This window comes from Loxodonta africana, chromosome 10 (assembly GCF_030014295.1).
Source record: "Loxodonta africana isolate mLoxAfr1 chromosome 10, mLoxAfr1.hap2, whole genome shotgun sequence".
NCBI classification, from domain to species: domain Eukaryota; kingdom Metazoa; phylum Chordata; class Mammalia; order Proboscidea; family Elephantidae; genus Loxodonta; species Loxodonta africana.
The window spans coordinates 30,491,003-30,509,116 of record NC_087351.1 but is presented as its reverse complement, the minus strand read 5'-3'; the positions used below and the strand labels follow the sequence as shown (position 1 = coordinate 30,509,116).

The window sequence follows — 18,114 nt, the reverse complement described above, 5'->3', positions numbered from 1 at the left end:
TTGCTGGTGTGGAAAATTCCGCTTGCCTTACCTGCTCACTCTTCACCAGTGAGAGTCAAGATCCTTATTCCAGTAATAAAAGCTCCCCAGGAATGCCAGTTGCCTTATATGTCTTAGTTTGCTTGTGTTGATATAACACAAATACCACAGGTAGATGGCTTTAAAGAAAAATATCTTTTCTCACAGCTGTGGAGCCTAAAAGTTCAAATCAGAGTCTGAGCTGTGTTGATTCCTTCCTTGTAGGTGGTCTTGGGTCTTCTCTGGTTCTGTGACTTACAGACAATCCTTACATGGCTTCTGTCTCTCCCCGCCTCTGTGTGTATGAATTTCTGTGTCTAATCTGCTCTTTTTATAACATCAAATTAACCACAGTTCAATCTATAACAGACGGCATTGAAGCACTGGCGTTTTCTCAAAACTCCTGTCAAAGAAAAATTGCACCGCCAATGTTAAAACAGTCAAGGACGACTTTATTCAAAAGGATTATTGTACAGGGAGAAAAGAACTAAGGAAAGGGAGAGAAGTAGCACTACAGTATGATGTGGGGAGAAAAACCAACTCCTACTCTGCTGGTGACAGCCAAGGCAGCCAGGAGCTGCTCCCCTGCTCCTCCTGTCTATCAGCAAACAAAACCTTAGGTGATGGCAGTGGGTGTGGCTCAGCTGGGAGCTGTTCAGGCCAAGCAGAATTTGCCCCTTCCTGTCCATTGTCCTCAAAGTGCTGGGTATGGTTCAAACCAGTCCCAGGTTACTAGCCTAAATGCCAAAGAAAAAAATGCAATTGTCTTATGGTGTGCACACTGTGGTAACCTATGTGTCCACGTTTGTATGTACTTCCTTGTGAGAGAAGGTACAACAGGTTCTGCCTCCTTTTGCTCCTGGAGCTTGATCTGAGGTATGCACCGCCTTGCTCCTTGCCTATGCACTTTTGATGCTCTTCCTCCTCACAGTCTGTGTCTTTGTTGATGGGGGAGTCACACAGAGCAGGACCAGCTTTGGGTCACACTGGGAAAAAGAACTTGGACGTTTTGAAAAGAACGTTAAGGGAGATCAGTTACTGGAATGAGTCAGTGATTTACTAAGATTATAATTAGGACCATTTTGTTTGGAATGCTTTCTTTTCTTATGATAAGACTGTGTGAATCATGGGAGACTCAGGGCAAGGAGTGGGTGGGGATAGGGATCAAGCCCTGGATGGTGAAGATTGAGGGAGAGAGGAAGGTTGGGAAGATAACAAAGGAAAAGCTTACTCTAAAGTTTTGTTATACAAAAGAGATCTTAAATCTTTCTAGGTCAGTTGGTTATTGTAAACCATTCTCTGCACCAAAAGGGTTGTGGAGAGTGGGGGAGGCTCAAACAATTGTTGCTCTCCAGGATCCTAGGCCTCCAGTAAAATTTCACTTTGCCATTCCCATGTAAATCTACTATGAGGCTACAGTTGAGCACCCCTGGAACATTTTCTGAATCCATTTCTAAGCTTTGACTACTTTTGAATCATCTATAATGATGCCAGATGATTTAAGCTGATCTAGGGATTTTTTTTTTAGGGATATATCTAAAGAACTTAGGACTTAGTGGATCATCTTGGCTTTTTCCACAATAGATAATTGCATGCAGAACAGCAAAAGAAAGCTGGGGGAGTTCCCACCTCAGTCTATTCCACTTCTAAGGATTTGGGCATAAAGGGTGGTCCAAAAGTTATGCCCATCCTTGCTTCCTCCCTGATCAGAGGCAAAAAATGACTCAAATTGTTTGGGGGGCGTTGGTGTGGGAAGGTGGAGAAGGATTAGATATTGTTGCTGCAATCCTTGCCAAAAGATGGCACTAATATTTGCATTTTTCTTTTTAACCTTCTATTTTGACAAAATACTTACAATTCTTAAGGTCATAACAAACAAATGAGATAGAATGCACACACCTCAGAATGTATGTAGCTAATTTTAAGTAATATTTCATATTTCTTGCTGTTTCTGACTGTTCAAAAATTTCTATAGCCCAGATTCAGCAGATTTCTTCAGCCCATAAGGCCCCTTGAGTGTCCAAATACAGTCGTTTGGGCAACTGACTAACAGAAGTACAGTCATTTATTAGGTTGCCTTCTCCAAGAGTTTCTGGAAATTTCCAGGTACTACATAAATGCTACATAAATCTATTCTGGAGGCCAATGCATGTTATCTGAAGATCCCCTTCCCTGAGGCTTCTGCTACTTTCCTACACTGGTTCAAACCAAAAGCTATCACAGACCCCTCTCCCTTCACTCCCCCACAGACTTTACTTCAAGACTTTGACACTATAAAATGTAAACTCAAGACAGTTTAACGCTGAATAGTATTGAGATCCTCTGGGTGAGTTTGAACCACCAACCTTTCGGTTATTCCTGAGTGTTGAATCGTTGCACCACCAGGGTTCCCTTGGTGCTACTTATGCCTTCTATTTAAAATAATACCTGATTAAATATAGAAAGAAACAGAAAAGATCTGGGATCCCTTGGTTGCCAGTGGTAGAATCTGTGTGAAAATTTTCATCAGATCCCTATGAGGGATCAGTGACACCTCCATACAAAGACAGTGGTTTCAAGGGAAATGTGTAAATCTGTGAGCAGAGATGAGGGAACGGAGGACTTTCTTGCTCCAAAGTCCCAGAAGAGGCAGGGGCGAGGAAGTGGTAGAGACCCCAGGGAGCTAATAAATTCAAAGTTTGTCTAAGGACCTAGGACCAAAATAGTTCCTCTTTGAATATTGGCAAATGCAACCCTAGATAAGAAAATAGCAGCAAGAAAAGATTTCAGACACACTGTCACTCAACAGAATGCAGCAGAAAGAGGTTTTATTGCTGTAAATACAGTGTAACAAAGCTTGCAAAGTCCCAAAGTTAAAAATCTGGAGGACTGGACCCTTCTTTGCCCTCTTTCCTATTACCTTCCTTTAAAACAGACAGAGACCCAAAACAGAAAGACATTATTTCTCTTGGTCCCAACGTTGGTCTAGTATCCTAGGCACTCTAATTCTTCCATTACCTTTCTTCTTCTTCTGTGGGAAAAAGGGAAAGCGAGAGAAGAAAACAAAAAGCAGAAGAGATTGTAAGAGAACCTGTGCCAAGAGAGAGGAAAGTGATAAAGAAAAGTTAAATGACCCCATCTAAGTGCACAGGAACGGGAGGACCTCCTGCCTGAGGGGTATTACAGGCAACAATGAAAAACTTGTATGCTGCAGCCCTGTTGTAGTTGCAATTAGGATACCTTCCTGCAGTGAGGTTGCACACGGTCATGTTAACACGGTTTGGGCTCCGGTGGCAGTTGGTGGATCTATTCCTGCAAGTGATGTTTGCCAAGTTACAGACAGCAGCCACATTGTGGAAGGAATCATGCAGAAAGGTATTTAGATCCTTACAATGGTGGGTATAATTGTTGACACCTCTCATTGCCTGATTGCATGGTAGAGGACTTGGCCGTAAATGCTGGATTTGAAACCATTGAGCCCTGGTCAAATTCGGAGGCACAGCAAAAAGCGGATGCATTGGCCCCCATAATCCCAGCAGCAATAGGAGGTGAGGAAAGTGTCCCAGAAGATCTAGCGCCATCTTTTCTGTGTAGAGAGAAGGAAGATGATATTTATAGTAGAAGGAATAAGAGCAAAACGATTAATTGTAACCACTCAGATTTTGGCGTGCCTTTAAGATTTTATGGGTATTTTTTTTTTTAAGCCATCTTCTTTCTCACTTGAGTCTCACAATCCTGTGAAGAACCTGAAGCCCAGTGAGGAGGAATAGGGCATAAACAGACACTTTCTCTCATTGGCAGGCTCCCTTTTTCTCTTTGTCCTGTATTCACATATTCAGTGGCCCCTGTGCCAAAACCCTGGTCCCTTCCCTCTTCACCTTCTGAGGTGTTCACGTTTCATCTATTTGACCTTGAGTGCCCACCTTGCCTCTCTCCCCCCAACTTGGAGCCTTCTCCACTCACCAGGTCTTGGTGTGGGGGCTTCTACTGAGGATGGAGGCAGTCCTTAGTCTCAGGCTCAGAGGACTTTGTGTGTCTTTCTTCTCTGCGACCTGTCAGAGCTGCCCACATGGCGCAGAGGAAGAAGGCTTTTAAGCTTTCGGAAAGAGAAACCCAGGGCTTGGCAGAGGAACTTCTTGTGCAAAAGAGCATAGATAAGGCTTTCAGAGTTTCAATACTGCTTTCTTAAGTGGTATCAACATTACTGTAACATCAGAAGAATAAGCCCATTTTAAGAAACCGTGGACCCAAAAATCACAATTTTGAGGAAAAAATGATTTCCTGATGTCAGTTGAGTGCACTCTTCATAATATGAGGCTTCAGTTTGTTAAAGCTCTATGATTTCAGTTCCTTAGGAGAAAATATACCATGTAACTCTTATGTAATAACTGCCACCTCTTTGGCAATGTTGGGAGTTCAACAACAGACTCGAATGAGTTATTCATTTATGCATACATTTATTGGATCTGGTACTGGCCTACTCAGATTTAGGCATTCAAGATCTAATGAGACAGGTAAGTAGACAATTACAATGTACACGAATAAATATAGATAGAAGGTAGAGTCATGATAGAGGAAATCCCAGGTGAGGAGGTAGAGGGGAATGCTTATCAGGGGGCACACAACATGTGAACTGAGTTTTGAGGAATCAGAAGCTAGCTAGGTGAAGAGGGTCATAAGTACACTCAAAAAAGAAGAGACTATAAGTGAAAAGACCCAGAAACATGAAGAAGAAGAGCAAATTTAAGGTATGTGACTCTTGAACCTATTCCTAACTTTCCATTAGTACTGCTTATCCTTGTATTTAGAAACTCATCACCTCATGAGGGGGCCCTGGTAGGTCAGTGGTTAGGTGCTTGGCTGCTAACAAAAAGATCAGCAGTTCTAATCCACCACCCACTCTATGGAAACCCTATGGGGTAGTTTTATTCTGTCCTATAGAGTCGCTATGAGTTGGAATCAACTCGACGACAACCATTTTTTTTTTTATTATTACTGGAGGTACCTCATGAGAGCTCACGTAAAAGTCTCCTATGTGGGCTCCCTAACTCCAGCCTTTTTGCTTCCAATCCATTTTACATATTACTTCAAGACTAGTCTTCCCTGATCATAAATACGAACATGGGACAAAGTGGAGACTTTATCCAAGGTATCAGGTAGAAGCATTGTCTTGGGAACTAGGACATCTTTCCCAAATAGTTTTAATGGCTCCAATTATATACAGGATAAAAGCTGATGGTTCTTAGCCTGGCCAGATGTAGTAGGTCAGTGCCTCCTCTCTGCAGTTCCACAGCTTGATACTACCTCCAGTCCACTACAACAAAAAAACATTATCAAGTTTACCATGCACCTAGGCTGGGATCCTCAACCCTGGCCTCACATCAGAAATTGCCTATGGAACTTTGAAAATGTCAGGATGCCTCCCAGACCTACTGAATCAGAATCTTGGGGAGTGAGGTATTTGTATGTCTCTGTTTAATAAGCTCAACAGGTGATTCTATAGTTGAGAACCATTGTTCTTGGCTGACACTGACTCTCACTAGACGCCTTAGTTTCCAAGACTAGGCTTCTACCTGATACGTGGGATAAAGTCTCCACTTTGTCCTGATTCAGGTAGGTGGATTCCTGCTTTGCTTCCCTAAGTTAGGAGTAGGGCAGATGGAGGAGGGCATGAACAAGGGAGCCTATCTCTCATCTCTCTCTGAAATTATCCCCAACTTAGAATCTCCTGAGTAGGGAATGGACTCTGTTGGTTGACTTGGTCCTTGTTCTAGCACTACAGCACTGAAGCAAGTTAAGGGCATCTGGGATGTGTGTCTTATAGGGCATCTGTTCAGACACACTGCTTCCCCTCCAAACCCTGTTAAGGGATTAGGCCTAAGTCCTACTTTTTGATCTACACCTTTTCCTAGACATTTCTATGACGGCACTGGGTTATATGTTTGATGACTGCCTATCATAACGACCTTTTCAGGGCTGCTGATCTTCTCTGTGTCCAGCAGCTGGCCAGTGAGTGGCCAGAACATTGACTCAGAGGCTGGCACTATGTGATGAACTACAAGTTTCTTTGTGAGGTTTAGTTTCTGCAGAGCTGAAGCACTGATACTCCAAAGGGCCCCACTGGTCACTTTAGGAATATGATATCCTTGTGTGTGTGTGTGTGTGTGTGTGTGTGTGTGTACGTGTGCTTTAGGTGAAAGTTTATAGCTCAAGGTAATTTCTCATACAAAAATTTATACACATACTGTTATGTGACACTAGTTGCAATCTCCAGGTTACTCTCCCTTTCTACTCTGGGATTCCTGTGTCCACCCAACCAGTTCCTCTCCCTTCATGCCTTCTCATCCTGCCTCCGGACCAGAGCTGCCCATTTGTTCTCGTGCATCTGCTTGAACTAAGAAGCACATTCTTTACGAGTATTATTTTATGTATTATAATCCTGTCTAATCTTTGTCTGAAGAGTGGGCTTCGGGAATGGTTTTAGTTCTGGGCTGACAGAGCACCATCTTCTAGGGTTCTTACAGTCTCAGCCAGACCACTAAGTCTGGTCTTTTTATGTAAATTTGAGTTCTGCTCCACACTTTTTTCCTGCTCATTCAGGGACTCTCTGTTGTGTTCCCTGTCGGGGCAGTCACTGGTGGTAGCTGGGCACCAGATTGTTCTCTTGGTGTCAGGCCGATGGAGTCTCTGGTTTATGTGGCCCTTTTATCTCTTGGGCTAAGATTTTCCTTGTGTCTTTGGTGTTCTTCATTCTCCTTTGCTCCAAGTGGGTTGGGACCAATTGATGCCTCTTAGATGGCCACTCGCCACCTTTTAAGACCCCAGATTTTAATGACCAAAGTGGGATGCAGAACATTTTCTTCATAAACTTTGTAATGCCAATTGACGTATATATCCATCTTCGGAATGGAAAAATTATCCAAGACTTGTAAATGGGGAAAAGTAATTACCAGGTGTTCTTTCATTTGGAGTGCTGGGGGTTGTCTAGCAGACCACTGGGGATTAACAGACTCTGTAGAGGTATGCATCCTTTTTTTTTTTTTTTTAAATTGCAGTAAATGTATACGTAACAAAACATTTGTCGTTTCAACATTCTTTACGTGTACAATTCAGTGACATCAATGATGCTTACCATGTTCTTCAACCATTACCATTATCTGTTTCCAAATGTTTTTATCACCCCTAACAGAAGCTCAGTATCTCCTAAGCGATAAGTCCTCCTTTCCCCTTCCTCCTGCTCACCCCTGGAAACCATTAATAAACTTAAGTCTCTTTACCAAAAAACCCCCAAATCCATCGCAGTTGAGTCAGTTCCGACTCATAGTGACCCTAGAGGATAGAGCAGAACTGCCCCATAGGGTTTTCAAGGAGCTGCTGGTAGATTCAAACTGCCCACCTTCTGGTTAGCAGCCATAGCTCTTAACTACTGTGCCACCAGAGCTCTGAGTCTCTATACACTTGTCTATTCTAGGTATTTCATAGAAGTGGGATCATACAGTATTTGCCCCTTTCTGACTGAATTATTTCACTCAGCATAATGTTTTAAAGGTTTATCCATGTTGTAACATGTATCAGGGTTTCATGTATGTCTATGGCTAATATTGCATTGTCATGCTGAGCAGGCTTAGTGGAGCTTCCACGAGATGGAGTAGGAAGAAAGGCCTGGTGATCTACTTCTGAAAATTATTCATTGAAAACCCTATGACTCACAACTGTCTGATGAGCAACCAATTATGGGGATGGCACAGGACCAGGCAGGGTTCATTCCATTATGCATGGGGTTGCCATGATTTGGGGACAACTTGACAGCAACTGGTTAAAGAAGTTTGATGTTTCATGTAGGATAGGCACCTAGTGTGGAGAGCAGATCTCAAAAATTGGATGGTGTCTTTTTTTGGCGTGATCACACTGCTGATCCTGACAATCAAAAATCCTGCAAATATATTAGGGCATGTTGGTTGCAAGCAACACAAGCTAGTTTGAGTTAAGGAGAAAAATTTTTAGTGGTAGTGGAAGTGGGAGAGATTGCTGTAGGAAAAAATAGAGATGAATAATCAGTTTCTCGAAATAGGTGAAAGTCAAGAAGCTTGGGCACTTGAGCTGAAGAGCAGGACCTCATGGGCATGAATCAGCTTGAACTGTTATTGTTGGGTTTGTTTGCTTGTTTTATTGTTTATCCTTGCATCACTGCTCGGGATTCAGATTCCCAGGAGTGAGTCTAGTTAGCCTCTCTTGGGTCTCTTGGCCACCGCTTGGCTCAGTAGACCAGACTGAGAACCTTGGTGGCAGTCCCCCCAATACTGCACACAAAAGGGGAAAGAAAGATGGTTCCTCACGTGAAAGAAATAGGTATCTGACTAAGTGCAAGTGGACATTGGGAAGGTCGAGGTAACACAAAGCTATTGTATGGATTGTCCTTGAAATACGTACATCCTCCTATGCTGTTTTGAACCATCTGCTAACCCTGTAATAAAAACAACTTTTAAAAAGTTTTCAAAATGAAGTATTTGTGTAAACCTACATTTTGAAGCAATATTTGCCAAGTGAGAAAAACAACCAGTATTCCCTACATGTAAATCGATAATTGATGGAATATTACTGGATTATCATCAATGTCTTATGAGTTTAGTTGCTTATAGACGACTTCTGCTTATCCCCAGGTGCTCTAAGAAATCTCAAAGCTGAGGAACCACCGTTGGAATATGGTGGCCCAACCTAGATTCACTGGGCAGAATTCTATAAAGATGTGCCACCACCTAAATGAAAGTGTTAATATTTTGGTCCTGTTTCTAATTATTTCAAGGCTAGAGTCATTCAGCAATGCAGGAACCTGAAGAACACAAGGAATTTCAATGATTAACATTTTCCCGCCCCCTACCTGCCCTAAAAAAAAAAAAAAAATTTTTTTTTTTTACCTGCACTGGGCAAAATTATAAGAAGCAAGTGTTTCTCTTAACTCTCTACTCTCTTGATCCTTCTCTCTGCCTGTTGTTATGGGTTAATTTTTGTCCCTAAAAAGATATGTTCAAGTCCTAAGCCCTGGTACCTGTGAATGTAACCTTACTTGGAAATAGTCCTTGCAGAGGCAATTAGCTAATATGCAGTTGTAGTAGAGTAGGGCGAGCCTCAATCCAATATGCCTGGTGTCCTTATAAAAAGGAGAGAGGAGGAGTCACACACAGGGAGGACAGCCATGTGAAAGCAGAAGACAGAAGCCAAGGAATGCCTGGGACCACTAGAAGCTAAAGAGGCAAGAAAGGATTCTTCCTCTAGAGCCTCCAAAGAGATCAAGTCCTTGCAGGCACCTTGCTTTCAGACTTCTAGCCTCCAACACTGTGAAAGAATACATTTCTGCTGTTTTCAAGAACCCAGTTTGTGGTACTTTGTTATGGCAACCCGGGGAGAGGAATCCAACCACTTACCAAACAAAATTCTCCGGCTCTCTACCTACTTGCCTTCAGGGCCTTTCCTTCTATTTAGTTCCTCTTCCTTCCAACAATATTAACAACTTGAAGCCCCATTCTTGAGGAGTGTTGAATTGTAAAGTACTCCCACCCTACATTATTCCCCTCCCAAGTGAAAATGGATGTTACCAGATGAACTCATTTGTGTTCTTGTCTTCTACTTTTTGTTTTCACCCCCGGGTAACATAATGCCTTAAATCATCTAAAATGCATGTGGCTCCTTAGAGAGGTTTTAATGAAACAGTTCAGTAGGGAGCTCTGCCCTTCTGTGGCTGATGGAAAAAGGGCTCTTTTTGACTCTGGAAGTTTATAGCTTCTTCACAGAATAACAGCCTACTGTTTTTTATGTTAGAAATTCCTACCCTCTTAAACCAGAGAGAACAGACGATGGGTGGACACTTGCCATGTTTGATTGTTCAAAATCTAAGAATAAACTATCAAGCCAAAGGATGGGAAAAAAAGAAAACCAATTTTGAATAAGCACCTACTATGAACCAGGAACTAAGTAAGCTACATATTGCACACTCAGTCAGCTCTGCCCGCTCCCACCCTCAATCTAAATGGAACTCAGCATGTCCCCGCAACCGATGCCTAGCACAGTACCTGGTCACAACTTGTGCCCAGCTTAGCACATAAACATTCACACACTCATCATAAACATAAAACATATCACACACAGTAGACACACTCATATAACACACCTTAAAGCTACACAGAGCACAAATCACATCCAAGCAAAACCTTTATCACACCCATAGCACCTATACCAATAACACAACACATACTCTGCACATATCACATACAAATGTCACACATATTGGGATAATATTACAAACGTCAGACATATTGGGATAATAAAAGTTTTACAAGGAAGGGAAAAATATGTGACGTGGGTGGGCATAAGTAGCATCAATATTTAAAAAGTCCTGGGCTAGTCAAGAAGAGTTGCCATATGAGTTGAATCTTGAAAAAAATGTAGGACTAAATCAGGCCAATGAGGACAGAAGGGTGTTTCAGGCAGAGAAACCGCTTAGGGAAATTTATGGTGTAAAGAACAGTGTGATGCATAACTCTAAGGAGTTTGAAAATGTTGATACGTAAATCACAAAGTGGAGAGTGGCAAGGGCTATTGGTGTAGGCAGGGCCCACCACTTGGGCCCAGATCCATTTACTAAAACCCAGGGAGGTGGGTAGACTTTCTAGGTATCAATAAATTCTAGCACTCGCATGTCCTCTGTGCTATCGACATACCCTTTCATGCTACAATGGAATTCAATGTGGCTGTAGCTCCTTTTCTCTCTGTAGCTATAATTGAAATTCTTCCTTTTACAACTGAGTATTTTGAAGGGTTGCTGGGCCAACACATACACATTTCTGTACCGCTCTCTCCAGGTCTTAAAACAAATGTTCTCAATTTGTTGCCATGCAGTGTAGAGGAAGATGTGAGAGTTCTTCTCTTTTAGACCTTCTATTTCCCTCATGAGGACATCACATTTGTACTGGTTGAATTCCAGGCTTGGCCTCAAGTGGTGCTGTTTCATGAACTACTTCCGGGAGAGGTTCTGGCCATGCATGAGCTGCCCCCACAGAAGGAATAGTAGGAGCAAGACAGGGCCCAGGATGTTTACAAAAGATGCCATCTCAGTAGCTAGGGCCACCTGCAGGTGCACACGGAAGAGAGAGCAAAGCAGTATCTAGACACTGCCCTGAGAGCCCAGCTCCACCTTAAAATCCCTTTCCCTGCCAAGACAGACCCTTGGGCCCAATTCCACTATTTGGTTCCCAGCCTAGAACATGCAAAGTCTCATTAGAAAATCAAGTCTTTGAGACCTGAAAGCAGGCTGTAGTCTGAGTCAGTCAAGCTCAACATTGTAAAAAACAGATGTTGATTTTGAGATTTGCAAACATTTCCTGCCTGTCCTCTCTTTGATCTGATCATTTGCCCTCCAGCTAGCTCATTTTTACCCTCCAGATCAACTCCCAGGAGAGTGTGTGTCCAAAAGAGAATGGCATCTTAAGCTTTGTGGTTTTGAAGTGCAAATGTTTGTCACCTTTTAAGGGACATAGAGAAGATAGTATTGCCTTCAAGTCGATTGGGTCCCATAGTGAGCCTTATAGGGACAGAGTAGAACTGCCTTGTAGAGTTTCCAAGGAGACCCTGGGGTATTTGAACTGCTAATCCGTTGGTTAGCAACCATAGCACTTAACCTCTTGCCACCGGGGTTTCCAAGGGAAATAGAAGATGAGTAAATGTTTGGGAGATATTTTCTGGGCGGGAAGATTTCGGCTCCCTGCAATCACATCCCAGGCTGCAATTACACTACTCTGCATAATTGTGGTTAGCCACTCTCAACTTCCTTCTGTCACTTCCCCAAAGCCTAAGGATCAGGAAACACATTATCACTTCTAACTACTCCTATCCTTTCTCAGGGTCCATTTTCCCTGATTATCACTGTTATAAATGATCTTGGCTTCTCGGAGGTGTCTGTTGAGAATGCCTTCATGAAAGACTGTAGTTTTGGAATATCACTCTGACCAGTCAAGTGCCAAGACTGCAACTGCCCTCACAGGAGCTGCTCTAGCAGAAGTGTGGCCTGTAAAGTTGTTGCCAAAAGCCTTCCCTTAGACCAGCCCCTCTGTGCTACTATGTGAAGTGTACCGAGCTCTAGGGAAACTCTAACCTGAGTCTCAAATCTCTGAGCATCAGTGCCCTCAAATGGGCCTAATCATCGCTCCCTCAGAGACCTGTGAGAATCTAATGAGACACATCTATGTCAGGCACAGAAACAGGGGTAGGCACTTCCTCCTTTGTGAAATCCTGCCCCTGGTCATTAAGGGCCCAAACAGGATGAGGACAACAGAATTCAGGCTGCTCCATTGAAGGCTGTAGGGAGTGCCTGTACCAGTAGGATTAATGCTGGATTACATTCAGTCCTTTGCTTCCTACCAGTTGGATTATTTTCCATTCTTAAGTTTACCATCTAAAAGTTAAGTCAAGACCCTGGTTGCTTTCCAGTATTCCTGAGTCTTTCCCCCAAGCATCTTTAGCATCAACTTTTCCAACTTACCCTATTCAGATTTTCCAGTCACTGATTGTTGTGGGGATTAGTACATAGATCTGAAGAATAGAGAGTCTTTGTCTGTTTCCTCTCTTTAGAGCCCAAGAGGTCTGCGGAAGTGGAGAAAGGGACAGCAGTGGGAGCAGAGACCTCCAGCTGATTGAAGTGAGCGCCTGGGAACTGGAGACAGCAGTCTCCCTGTGTGAACCCATTCCTGTATCTTCTCATGTAGAACAAGTTTGTTCACTCTGATAATTGCCTGGGGCAAGAGTATTAGACATCAAAGATTGACTCCTGGGCACAAAGGAGTTGCAACACTCTAGGGAGCTGTGTTCCTGAAGAGAGGATATCTGGGCTTATTAGGAGAGAATTAAAGATATGGCTGCTAAGTTTACTTCCTGACAAAATTCTCCCAGTCCACCTGAGTGGCAAGTCCACCCTTGGCAACTGCAGAGGCCATGGCTCCACCCTTGAAACCAAGGTAGCTCTGCTTTCTGTGTTCATTGTCTCTTCAGCTTCTGCTTCCTGGTTCCTTGGCCTCTAGGCCCCCCAGGCCTCTCCGCCTGTCTGCTCTGCTGGGGCAAGTGTTCCACAGCTCTGTAGCTCCACCAATAAGTGTCTGGAGGCACCCACTCTGCCAGTGAACTTTGGCTGGAAGGCACTCGCTTTCTTTCTCTGTGGGTTGGCAAGCCTAGCTCTACCAATACGAGCCAGGAGGCACGCCACTTTGCCAAGAAGCCTCCTGTACAAAGGCACTCAGCTCTCTTGCTCCTGGATCTGCTCTAGCCCTGTCTGGTGCTGGTCTCTTGGTTCTGCTGACTTGGCTGTGTGCCTAGTAAACCTTTTTTCCCTCCAGTTTCTTCCATTTGTAATGTAAATGTCAAGCTTCTGTCTGTTCCAACATTGTACTTTGAAAGCAGATAACTTGTATTCTAGATTTGACAGATGAAGACGAATTTTGGGATTTTGGACTTGGAGTTAAGACTTCTGCTATGATATGATGAGGTGAATATTTTTGCATTTTTCAAGGACACGAATTTTGGGAGGCCAAGGGGTGGAATGTCATGGATTGATTTGTGTTCCCCCAAAATATGTGTCAACTTGGCTAGTCCAAGGTTCCCAGTATTTTGTGACTCTCCACTGTTTTGTCACCTGAGGTGATTTTCCTATGTGTTGTAAATCCTGCCACTATCATGTTAGGGAGGTGGGATTCGCAGCATTTATGTTATTTAGGCAAGGCTCAGTCTACAAAATTACGTTCTGTTTAAAAGAGATCTTTTCTGAGATATCAAGGAGAGAAGGAAGCAGAGAGACTGGGGGAGGGCAAAATTATAGCAGCACTAGATGACTAAGACAGCGCCCACCTCTAGTCTTCTAGAACCTTTTCCTTTTTTTAAATCTGTCACCCAAAATTGAGCAAAGCAGTTGTAGAACTCTTGGAGTTAGTGGTTCAGAACAATTTATTTAGAGTAAATAAATTTCTTATTATCTCTTCACCCCTATTGCCTATTGCCTATTGGTCTTTTCCTTCCTTTTTAAGAGTAAAACATTACAGTGCACAGGTTCAAAAAATCATGCTTAGGCCGTGATTCCCAGTATTGTGTGATCGTCCACCACTTTGTCATCTGATGTGATTTTCCTATATGCTGTAAAACCTACCTCTAGGTATATTGATACATGTAAGCTGGGCTTATGAAAAATTTCACCTTTTTCACCACATCAAAGATTCTGCTTCTAGGTATGGCTGACATCTGTCTCTCACCCAACCCCACAGCACCTTCCTACAGAGTCAAATACTCTTTTTCAGATTTAGAATCCCTGACGGGCAGATTACCCAGTAAGCAAGGGAAGCACAGGGTTACTTGTGCCTACTCACTAACATGTAGTGCACAACTTCACATGGATTTCACCATATTTTCAATGATCTTTAATGTGGTGAACCCATGTGAAATTGTTTGCTACGGATTAGCAAGTAAGTACGATAAGCCCACACCTATCTTGTTTATTGGATACTCCACCTCTGACTTTTGCGAACAAAGAAGACATATAGGCAAGCGTAAGAGTAGATTTAGCCTTGGGCATTAGAGAGCAGAAGGAAGTCCTGGAAGCTCTCAAAATTAGTGAGGTATATCCCCATCTCCTTTCACATGGAAGCTAGTTAGCTGTTTATAATTAAGAAAACTAGATGGATAAGGTTGAGTCTACTTTGAGGAGGCAGCGCTTCCCCAGTCATCTTTTCAGTGCCTTCCATCCTGGGGGGGCTCATCTTCCAGCACTATATCAGACAAAGTTCTGTTGCTATTCATAAGGTTTTCACTGGCTAATGCTTTTCAGAAGTCGACTACCAGGTCCTTCTTCCTAGTCTGTCTTAGTCTGCCTCCCTTTTAAAAGTAGAGGGAACCTTAATGACGTGGATGGAGTAAAGCTATCGGGACCTTCATTTGCTGATGTGGCATGACTCAAAATGAGAAGAAACAGCTGCAAGCATCCATTAGCATCCATTAATAATCAGAACCTGGAATGTAGGAAGTCTGAATCAAGGAAAATTGGAAACCGTCAAAAATGAAATGGAATGCATAAACATCGAAATCCTAGGCGTTAGTGAACTGAAATGGACTGATCCTGGCCATTTTGAATCGGACAATCATATAGCCAACTATGCTGGGAATGACAACTTGAAGAGGAACGGTGTTGCATTCATCGTCAAAAAGAGCATTTCGAGATGTATCCTGAAGTAAAATGCTGTCACTGATAGCATAATGTCCATACGCCTACAAGGAAGACCAGTTACTATGACTAGTATTCAAATATATGCACTAACCACTAGGGCCAAAGTTGAAGAAACAGAAGATTTTTATCAGCTGCGGCAGTCTGAAATTGGTCGAACATGCAATCAAGATGCATTGATAATTACTGGCAATTGGAATGTGAAAGCTGCAAACAAACAAGAAGGATCAGTACTTGGAAAGTATGGCCTTGGTGACAGAAACAATGACGGAGATGGAATGATAGAATTTTGCAAGACCAACGACTTCTTCATTGCAAATACCTTCTTTCACCAGCATAAACGGTGACTATACACATGAACCTTGCCAGATGGAACACACAGAAATCAAATTGACTACATTTGTGGAAAGAGATGATGGAAAAGCTCAAAATCATCAATCAGAACAAGGCCAGGGGCCGACTACGGAACAGACCATCAACTGCAACTATGGAAGTTCAAGGTGAAAATGAAGAAAATCAGAGCAAGTCCACAAGAGCCAAAATATGACCTTGAGTATATACTACCTGAATTTAGAGACCATCTCAAGAATAGATTTCACTCATTGAACACTAGTGAGCGAAGACCAGACGAGTCATGGAATGACATCAAGGACATCATCCATGAAGAAAGCAAGACGTCACTGAAAAGACAGGAAGGAAAGAAAAGTCCAAGATGGATGTCACATGAAACTCTGAAACTTGCTCTCCAATGTCAAGCAGCTAAAGAAAAAGGAAGAATTGATGAAGTAAAAGAACTGAACAGAAGATTTCAAAGGGCATCTTCAGAAGACAAAGTAAAGTACTATAATGATATATGCAAGGAGTTGGAGATGGAAAACCAAAAGGGAAGAACACACTCGGCGTTTCTCAAGCTGAAAGAACTGAAGAAAAAATTCAAGCCTAGACTTGCAATAGTGAAGGATTCCATGGGGAAAATATTAAAGGATGCAGAAAGCATCAAAAGAAGATGGAAGAAATACACGGAGTCATTATACCATAAAGAATTAGTCGATGTTCAACCATTTCAAGAGGTATCATATGATCTGGAACCGATGGTGCTGAAGGAAGCAGTCCAAGCCGCTCTGAAGGCATTGGTGAAAAACAAAGGCTCCAGGAATTGATGGAGTATCCACTGAGATGGTTCAAGAAACAGATGCTGTGCTGGAGGTGCTCGCTTGTCTATGCCAAGAAATACGGAAGACAGCTTCCTGGCCAACTGACTGGAAGAGATCCATATTTACGCCTATTCCCAGGAAAGGTGCTCGAACTGCATGTGGAAATTATAGAACAATAATATCACAAGCAAGCAAACTTTTGCTGAAGATCACTCAAAATCTGTTGCAGCAGTATATCGACAAGGAACTGCCAGAAATTCGGGCCATTTTCAGAAGAGGACGTGGAACCAGGGATATCATTGCTGATCTCAGATGGATCCTGGCTGAAAGCAGAGAATATCAGAAGGATGTTTACCCGAGTTTTATTGATTATGCAAAGGCATTCGACTCTGTGGATCATAACAAACTGTGGATAACATTGCGAAGAATGGGAATTCCAGAACACTTAATTGTGGTCATGAGGAATCTTTACATAGATCAAGAGGCAGTTGTTCGGACAGAACAAGGGGATACTGATTGGTATAAAGTCAGGAAAGGTGTGTACCAGGGTTTTATTCTTTCACTATACCGATTCAATGTGTATGCTGAGCAAATAACCCGAGAAGCTGGACTGTATGAAGAAGAACGGGGCATCAGGATTGGGGAAAGATTCATTAACAACATGCCTTATACAGATGACACAACCTTGCTTGCTGAGAGTGAAGAGGACTTGAAGCACTAGCTAATGAAGATCAAACACCACAGCTTTCAGTATGGATTGCACCTCAACATAAAGAAAACAAAAATCCTCACAACTGGACCAATGAGCAACATCATGATAAAAGGAGAAAAGTTTGAAGTTGTCAAGGGTTTCATTTTACTTGGATCCACAATCAACAGCCATAGAAACAGCAGTCAAGAAATCCAAAGAAGCATTTCTCTGGGCAAATTTGATGCATAGGACCTCTTGAAAGTGTTGAAGAGCCAAGATGTCACCTTGAAGACTAAGGTGTGCCTGACCCAAGCCATGGTATTTTCAATCGCATCATATGGATGTGAAAGCTGGACAATGAATAAGGAAGACCGAAGAAGAACTGATGCTTTTGAACTGTGGCGTTTGAGAAGAATATTGAATATACCACGGACTGCCAAAAGAACGACCAAATCTGTCTTAGAAGAAGTACAGCCAGAATGCTCCTTAGAGGCAAGGATGGCGAAACTGGGTCTTACATACTGTGGACATGTTGCCAGCAGGGATCAGTCCCTAGAGAAGGACATCATGCTTGGTAGAGAACAGGGTCAGCGGAAGAGAGGAAGACCCTCAACGAGGTGGATTGAGGCAGCGGCTGCAACGATGAGCTCAAGCATAACCACGATTGTAAGGGTGGCTCAGGACCGGGCAGTGTTTCGTTCTGTTGTGCCTAATAGGGTCGCTGTGAGTCAGAAGCGACTGGACGGCACATAACAACAACAAAAACAACAGATGGGAAAGGTGCCTAGAAGTTGTGACAGCTCTTTGTAGGAGCTGTGTGTAGTTGTGAAATGTTAAAAAGAAAAAAATAAAACAAACCAAAAAGACCAACCTTATCACTTACTACTTGTGTGATTCAGAGCAAATTACTTATGCTCTGTCTGGGCTTCAGATTCTCCACTGATACACCAGAAACAGGTTCTCACTCCAGGTTTTGTAGATGTATGTAAAGCTCTGGCAGCACAGTAGATGCTCACTACTCA

At 42.8% G+C, this 18,114-nt stretch overlaps 1 protein-coding gene across 1 annotated transcript; it reads right to left on the bottom strand.

The window, feature by feature from the left end:
- Positions 1-1,002: 1,002 nt before the first annotated feature.
- LOC111748396 (ribonuclease K6-like) lies at positions 1,003-4,334 on the bottom strand. Its single transcript, XM_023540652.2, has 2 exons — positions 3,961-4,334; positions 1,003-3,583 (listed from the first exon to the last, which is right to left on the bottom strand). The coding sequence occupies exon 2, from the start codon at positions 3,576-3,578 to the stop codon at positions 3,123-3,125; it is 456 nt and encodes a 151-aa protein (XP_023396420.1). The 5' UTR covers positions 3,579-3,583; positions 3,961-4,334; the 3' UTR covers positions 1,003-3,122.
- Positions 4,335-18,114: the final 13,780 nt, after the last annotated feature.